This window comes from Nicotiana tabacum, chromosome 12, assembly GCF_000715075.1.
Source record: "Nicotiana tabacum cultivar K326 chromosome 12, ASM71507v2, whole genome shotgun sequence".
Taxonomy (NCBI): domain Eukaryota; kingdom Viridiplantae; phylum Streptophyta; class Magnoliopsida; order Solanales; family Solanaceae; genus Nicotiana; species Nicotiana tabacum.
This window is the reverse complement of record NC_134091.1, coordinates 11,812,064-11,820,386: the sequence shown is the minus strand read 5'-3', so window position 1 is coordinate 11,820,386 and position 8,323 is coordinate 11,812,064. Positions and strand designations below refer to the sequence as shown.

The 8,323-nt window shown below is 35.2% G+C and overlaps 1 protein-coding gene across 3 annotated transcripts; it reads right to left on the bottom strand.

Annotated features, from left to right (window-relative positions):
• Positions 1-3,986: 3,986 nt before the first annotated feature.
• LOC107774091 (uncharacterized protein At1g01500) lies at positions 3,987-8,105 on the bottom strand. 3 transcript variants are annotated; one of them, XM_016593556.2, is made up of 3 exons: positions 7,735-8,105; positions 6,066-6,929; positions 3,987-4,436 (listed from the first exon to the last, which is right to left on the bottom strand). In XM_016593556.2, exons 2-3 carry the CDS (start codon positions 6,771-6,773, stop codon positions 4,215-4,217), a joined length of 930 nt encoding a protein of 309 aa, XP_016449042.1. In that variant the 5' UTR covers positions 6,774-6,929; positions 7,735-8,105; the 3' UTR covers positions 3,987-4,214. The 3 variants fall into 3 exon arrangements, with proteins under 3 accessions (XP_016449042.1, XP_016449041.1, XP_016449043.1); XM_016593555.2 differs by lacking the exon at positions 7,735-8,105 and adding an exon at positions 7,430-7,716; XM_016593557.2 differs by lacking the exon at positions 7,735-8,105 and adding an exon at positions 7,146-7,265.
• Between the last annotated feature and the right edge of the window lie 218 nt (positions 8,106-8,323).

Genomic DNA, 8,323 nt, shown 5'->3' with positions numbered 1-8,323 from the left:
AAAAATATTATTGGTGAAGTTGGCATGTCAACGAAGAAGAAACTCAAAGGTATTTTTGTTACACCCTGTGCGTCCCAAGGTGACGTATTGAATATGAGACTTGTTAATCATGATTTAAATTATTTTAAAATCATATATGGATATATATGATATTTGGATAGAAAATATGAAGTTTGGGGAAAATCGGATTAAAGTTGCGGAAACACCGACTAAGGATTTGCCCTGTAATAAAGCTTTTTAAGAAATATATTTTGTGTGCTATATGAATTCTTTTTGGGACATATTATATACCATATTTAAGTTCTTGAAATGTAGTTTCCAACTCACTTAACCGTTCATTCATACGACATCCGGATAAAAAGTTATAAGCGTTAGAAGAAGGACCAATCATAGGGTGCCAAGTAGCACCTTTTTTACTTTTAAAAAAAAGTGATATTTACATCCCATATCGTCTCTTTCTCCATTTTTCCAGAGAGCTCGCCTAAATAACACCCCTAAATTTACTCTTAAGATCTCAACAAGAGCTTCAAACAATATTATCACCACGGGCACGAAATCAAGAAGCAATAACATTAAAACGATCCCTACGACGTAAGTATCGCTATATCGCCTCTCTTTTTCTTTGTAGTTTGAGGTTTGGAAGGTACTTCATAGTTAAGAAAATATGTACTTTCTGTATTTAAGTGTTTAAATAACAAGAAATGTTGATAAATTCATTTCCTAATAGTTAGAAATCACAAGACGGTAATCGGAAGTTGTGAGTTCGAGTTATTTAACTTGTAGTGGACTGTTTTGTGGGTTGTTTCGTGTTGCCTTTGGGCTGTATATTTTTCTACTGTTTAATGGAGGTTTGGAGGAAAACTGTGTGGATAAACACCACATAATGACAGAATGGTGGGCTGGTCGTTCATTGTTACATTTTTTTAAGTTGTTTGACACTATTTTGGTTGTCGTTTTATGTATGAAGTGATTGGCGTGTGTGGGCTGGTTTTTGGTATATTGTGATAGAGATAAGGTTGGAAAACGATGCTTACATGTTTTTATTGTTGTGTTCTTGTTGTTATTGGTATATGGTATTGGAGGAGGGCCTAGTTACAGGGGAGATGCTGTCCAAATTTACGTAAACGAGCTACTAGTTTAAGTTGCGGACTTAGCCCTTACTCAGCATTGATTTTGAATCTCCTTATGATGTGGTAGATTGAATTGATTTGTTTGAAGAATTTCTTGGAAGGTATAAAGGACTCAACAGAGTTAAGGTATGTTAAGGCTATCCCTTCTTTCTTTTGGCATGATTCAAATGATACAAACGAAACGAGCAAAATACGCAACTTTCATAAATGACTCTATTCATAGAAATACTATGGGTGTCTATATTCTTGATTCCTCATGTGAATTATTATTATATCTTCTGTTCATGGGTCTTAGAAAAATACGTATTTGATAAAATTAATCCGACAGACATATTATTTTTATGACATTCCGAGAAAATCTTATTAACGTATTTCTTATGCATTTCATGCATTTATACATGTACATTGACATATGACCAGATGGCATTATATACGCGTATATTATATGTATATGGGATATGGTAAAAGGTTATAGTGTTATATACGCACCACCACCTGATCAGCTGGTATATACACACCACCATATGATCAGCTAGTATACGTTGATGATTTTGCCCGCAGTGGCTAAGATGATATGATGGAATGCCCTCAGAGGCTTGATGATGTTATGTACGCATATACCTATGCATGATATGACATTTATACGCACATGCATGACATTATAAATTTTCATGATTCATAGAACTATGCAAAATTTCAGGTTGAGTTCTTTACTCCATGTTTCTTTCATATCTTTTATATACTATTGTCATGCCTTACATACTCGGTACTTTATTTGTACTGACGTCCATTTTACCTGGGGACACTATATTTCATGCTCGCAGGTCCCGATAGACATGTTGAGAGTTCTCCTAGTAGGCTATCAGCTCAGTAGAAGATGTTTGTGCACTCCACTTGCTCCGGAGTTGCCTATTTGGTCAGTGTGATTTGAATATGTATTGATTGGTATGGCGGGGCTCTGTCCCGGCCTTTATGATATTTATGTACTCTTAGAGACTTGTAGACATGTCATGTATACGGATACTGGTATGGCCTTATAGGCCAGTACATTATATGTATAAGTCGGTATATCAAGTTGGGTCACCTTATATTGAGTATTTTTTTCATGTTTTATTCTACTTATCTCACAACAACCTCTCCGACTCAATTACCTATGATAGTATGATATGAAAGATATGTTATGTTGGTACTCGATTGAGTAAGGTACCGGGTGCCCATCGCGGCCCATCGGTTTGGGTCGTGACAGAAGTGGTATTAGAGCAGTTCCGTCCTAGGGAGTCTACAAGCCGTGTCTAGTAGAGTCTTGTTTATGGGTGTGTTGTGCACCACACTTATAAGCAGGAGACTACAGGGTATTTAGGATTGTCACTCTTTCTTCTTACTCTAGATCGTATGGTAGAGCTCAGTTGTAAGAAATTCAAACTCCTAAATTCTATTTTATTCGCTATACAACGACATCTACATCCAAAAAGACAGTTGGTAAGAGATTGAATGTGGTTGTGGAAGAGTTGAGTCAGAGGAACTCGATTTTGCATCATACTTATGATGAGTAAATGTAAGACCTTCAGTAGATATGTGTGTACTACAACGTCTGAGCCTCTTGATAAGGAGCCCTAAGGCATGAAAAAATCAAATTCCCCCTCAACTTTGAACAATAGTCATTCTCCCCCTTTTATCCTACACAATACCTTTTTTGCCCTTGAATTTTCAATTTCTTCCTCTATGTAATACTTTTTTATTATATGATATTTTTTTATGGTTTTAGCTATAATTTAAATTATGTTATACCTATTATAAATTGTAATTTAAATTCATTAAAATTATAAGTAGAATATTCCTTTTATAAATGTTATAAATTTATTGTTATCTTTATGATTGTTATTTTAATATAATGCATATTAATTATATATTTAAGTTATATTTTCTTGGTGGTGGATTCAGAAATTCATATAAGAGGATTGAAAAAACCCATAAAATATCAGATTTAGGATCTTAACTTGTGACCTAAGATAACTTTTGAATCTTTATACCACTTACATCTTCTTATGTCAAAGGGATTCAAAATTTGATATACAATTAAAAAGTTTACTTTTGTCCTATTTACGCAGTCTAATTTTCTAGCGAGAGAATTCAATTGAATCCTCTTACCTCCTTCGTCCATTAACTTTCTCTCTTATTCTCTATTGTAGATATATATTTTTGGATTTTATTACCATTAATGAACTAATTTATAAATTTATATTTTAAAATTCATTTATTATAAGGTATAACATAATTTAAATTAAAGATAAAACCATAAAAAATATCGTAGAATAAAAAAGTATTATATAGAGGAAGGAACTGAAAATTTAAGGGCAAACTAGGCATTTTGCAGGATAAAGGAGGGAAAACGACTATTGTTCAAAGTTGAGGAGGGAGTTTAATTTTTAAAGCAAAGTTAGGGGGCGTAAATAATTTTCACCCATTTTTTATTTGATTTAAGTCGGACAGACATTTTTAATACACTTTAACAGCAGCTGTATACATATTTATTTTTTTTGCTGTTTTCTTCAGAGGATTAAATTTGTTGGAACAAAATGTAGAATACTTTTTCATCAATTAAAAAAAAAAAAAAAAAACCCGATGCACAAAGCACCCCGCGTTCATACAGGATCCAGGGAAGGGCTGCACCCCAAGGGGTTGTGATGTAAACAGCCTACCCTGATAGTAACTAATTTCAGGGCTCGAACTCGTAACCTATAGGTCACACAGAGACAATTTGATCGTTGCTCTCCCCTTCTGCTTTTTCATCAATTAATAGGCACTAATTCCAGGACATAAGTATCTCAAATACAAAACCTTTTCAAAAACTAAACATTTACACAAAAACAAAACAAAACATGATGTAACATCAGCTAAACATGTGCATACAGCTTTAGCAACCTGTGCCACTCCTCAGCTACAAAACTCAAAAGACAGCAAACTGGAGAGGTAAAAAAGAAACTAGGGGAAGGGAAGCAGAAAACATGTTTACCTTGTTTAACAAGTAGAATATACTCAAAACAAGTATCTTTCTGTTGTTAGCCTTTGGATTATGCTATGTAATTACATAAGGCGCCTTCTTAAATTTCGAGTAGTACGGACTAATAAACCAACTCCTACTCCAACTCCTACACAAATGCCAAGGCCAATCCCAACACCAACTCGGACTCCAGCATTGAACCAGGATAGTTCCCCGTCTTCGCCATCCATAAGTTCTGTTTGTCTCCGGTACATGTTGTTGTAGTCTTCTTCGCTTTCTGGTTTATAGTTTCTGTACTCTGTAACCTGTTAACACAAAGTGAACTTCAGAAATCGCTCAGTTTCCATCATCAAGTAATCACGCGTGACATGTCTGAGAAGCTGCGGGACTCATCTAATTAATTGCATCTATGAAACATAATTTGTGGTTCAAAATAAATACTACGACTTGATAAATCCAACCGCTGCCTTGAGAAAATTCCCAATTGAAATGACACAGAAAACTTAAATAAGGGCAGCCCAGTGCATAAAGCATCTCGAGTTCACGCATGGTCCGGGAAGGGCCGCACCCCAAGGGGGTGTAATGTAGGTAGTCTACCCTGATGCAAGCATCAGTGGCTGATTCCACAGCTCGAACCCGTGACCTATAAGTCACACGGAGACAACTCGACCGTTGCTCCACGACTCCGCTCACGCAGAAAACTTAATATTCTGAAATTGAAGATGAAATGAAACCACATTTTTGTTAACTTCATATCTAGAAGGATAGGGACAATGCAACAGCAAAGAATGAGAATTGAATATTAAACAATTACTTAAAAGTATGAGTCTGCCCATACCCACTGACATGTTTAGGATAAGATTCTGTTTCCAGTGTCAGGTACTTCTCCTAAAAGATACTAAGCCTTTTACAGGTTGTGAAAAATAAACATGTTTCAAGATATGAAACATTATGAAGCTAGATGCAATGGTAGGGTTACACAAGTAGTTGTCAGGGTCATGGTTGTCGCATTAGTTCCCACTCCGTCAATAAACTATAGCATGAATTTTGTAGCACAAAAATTGAAATACCATTAAAGTATTTACATTTGGTCAAAGAAATTTAAGGAGGGTAGAAACACATCTCAAGGTACATGCCAGAGTCAGGATTTGAAGCTTATTGGTCCAAGAGTCTAGCTCTTTTAAGTTAGTGGGTTCTAAATTAGTAATTTATATATATTAAATAAAGTTCTTAAGACAAATACAGAGTTTGGACCAAAGTTACTAGGTTCGGCCGAATCCGCTGGGTACATGTGCAATCAATAATAACAACTCTGAGGAAAGAACCGTCCAATATAGCTAGTGAAGGCATTACTTCTTAGCGGATCACCAAAAAGGAAAAGAGATGTAAACAATTTTAGGGCTCAAACGCACAAGAATCTTTGAAAGACAATCCGCACAAGTGAAATTGTGTACAATGTACCTTGTTATCATTTGCAAAAGAAAACCTGCAGAAATGCCTAAGTCACTATAGCGGGTGTTTTGTGCAGCCCTAACCATTTGGAAACTTTCAAAGATAACATGCCCCAATATTACATTTTAGTAGTCTCTTTTCCCTCTTTCAAACTTTCCAGCTTCTTTTGACAACGAAAATAACTTCCAATTCAGTTTGAATCAAAGAGGAGGAGATAGAAGTGGAAGAAGGATCACAAAGCAATTTTAAGTCAAAATAAATGTAAGAAAGACACCAAATACACTGAAGGCAACGGGTTGATCAACTCACTACACATGTTGGTTAACTATGTAAACAGTTTGGCTGTTTGCATATGCCTTATCACCAATATTGCATGGTTAACATTTCGATTACAATGAACACTACATACAACTCCAGAACACCAACTAGACGATATATTAGTTAATGAACATAAAAAACAAGGTTTGAAGTACAAACAGTACCTGCAGATCATGTTCAGAATAGACTTCTTTCTGCTGTTCAGTTGTTTCATGCTCCGGAATGGAGTCTAACATACCCTTTCGATGGTGCTTCTTCCTGTGAATTAGCTGCAAAGTCTTAGTTAAGATGATAGGTGTACCAGAAAAGCAACCAGCAACATATACTTCAATTGTCGGCGAGAATGCTTCAGAACCCACAATGTGTTTTCCCCTGAGAAAGCCAGTGCCAGCGCTCATAACTGATTCACAATTCATGCTCCATCTCCTAACAGTCTCTTTAGACTCCCTAATAAAACCATTGACATCGGCCATTTCCAAAACCCCAGAGAGAACAAGATCATCTTTATGGAAGACCTCAAAGTTCACATTCCCTGTCAATCTTATGCTATCTGTGCTCACAAATGTCGCTTCTTCAGCTTTCTTATCAACCCGATCCCTTCGAAGAAGACAAGAAACTCCTTCCGAATACATGGAACATCTTTTACCATTTACTTCAAGCAGTGTATCAGGGCTTAATGGGATATGGTTAAGAGTAAGACTTTCTGGGGTTGAATCATCAACCACAAAATTGCTGATTCTGATGTAGAAAACTCTAATATCAAACCAAGATAACGATAGTTTACCACAAGATTGGTAAGAGGGGTGCCTCATAATTTGGAGACCAGAATCAGCTGGTTTTCCATTGCTTAGAAATTCACGCGAATTCTCCATATTTCAGGAGTTTATCCCTTACTTTATAAAATCCTTCACCATTGTCTGATATAAGAACATAACAGAACCATAAACCCGGCACCCCCTTAGGCCAAGGAATACCGTTTCAATTCAAATCCCTACTCGACAAGGTGCCTTCGGAGTATCTAAATCTGGCTGCCAACAGAAAGCCATTTTTTTTCTAATCAGATAATCATATACTAACAATTTTGTAAAGAAAACATAACAGGAATTGTAACCGAAAGCATAAATGGAAATGAAGGTATGCCAGGTACAAAGAAACCAGGAATTCAGGAACAGAATACCTTGATATAATGAAGAGAAAAGACAGAATCAATAATTAAAAGGCTATAAAAAGAAAACTGAAACTACCTTACAAAAGGGCTGATGGGGAAAGAAAAAAAAGACAACCAAACAAAAAGGATTTAAAGGTCATTTATGCTAAGAAGACTAGAAAACCAAATATGGAGGAGATCTCTACACAAGAAACATAATAAAGATTCACAAAAAAGAAGCTTTATATGACTTGGTACACCCACACAAATTGCTTTTATCAAAAATTACATCAAAACAACATTGTCCACAAATTTATCATTAATCTTGTAAAATAAAATAACGAAAATACACAAAATAATCAAAATCAAACACCACCCCACCTGTAACTCCAATGATTTGAAGTCTAATTGGTGATCAAAATTAAATCTTTTTTCTACCTTTCAGCTCTTCACTCTCAAAAACAAGCAGCAGATTTGAATTAAAGTACCACTCTTTGGCTTCTCAAAGATTGATAAAAATATGCTAACAAAAAGCAGGCTATCAAGAATAAATATAAATCACAGAAGCTGCCAAATAACACACCCAATTCACTTCCATACCCAAGGAATAAAATAGTATTTTTAAAAATAAAAAAAAAGACTAATACAGACAAAAGCTGAAATCTTCTGCTACATAATAATCTTACAAAGGGAAATATTGAATCCACAAGCTCAGCTTCCAACTTGCAAATTATCTATCAAATCACTGTCAAATCTCCAATAAGAGCTTTTGATTGCCTTGTCCAAATCTTGTGGCCTAAAATTAAGTACACTGATGCTACTTTATGGACTGTTCCTACCAATCAAAATCAGCTTTTTTCAATTGTCTTTCTTTTTCTGTGTGTGTATGTATATATAGTGTATATGTGTGTGTATATATTATGTATATAGACTTAAACTATATTAATTCTGCAAAAAGATCCACTCTTTCTTTCTGTTTTGGATCTTTGAGTATTCTAAAGAATGTACATAGCCCTTGATATTAAGGTTGGTGTATTAGCATAATATATACAAATCTGAAATAAAAGGGGAAAAAAGGGGCAGGAATTCATAAGCAAGAAAAAATCTTGATGGTGATTGGTTTTTTTTTTTTTCTTGGGGGGTGGGGGGGAGAGGGGGGAATGACTCAGAGATGGATCTTTGGATTACATTTGAACCTTATCTAAATGTAGAATAAAATTTTGAGATTTACGAGGTCGGCATCTTTAATTAAATTGAAAATGATGTTTATGTTTG

Excerpts from the sequence above, each read along its gene's own strand:
- LOC107774091 (XM_016593556.2), bottom strand. The coding sequence starts at position 6,773 with ATGGAGAATTCGCGTGAATTTCTAAGCAATGGAAAACCAGCTGATTCT. Across the intron at positions 4,437-6,065 it reads ATTCTGAACATGATCTGCAG|GTTACAGAGTACAGAAACTA; the intron begins GTACTGTTTGTA and ends TTGTGTTAACAG.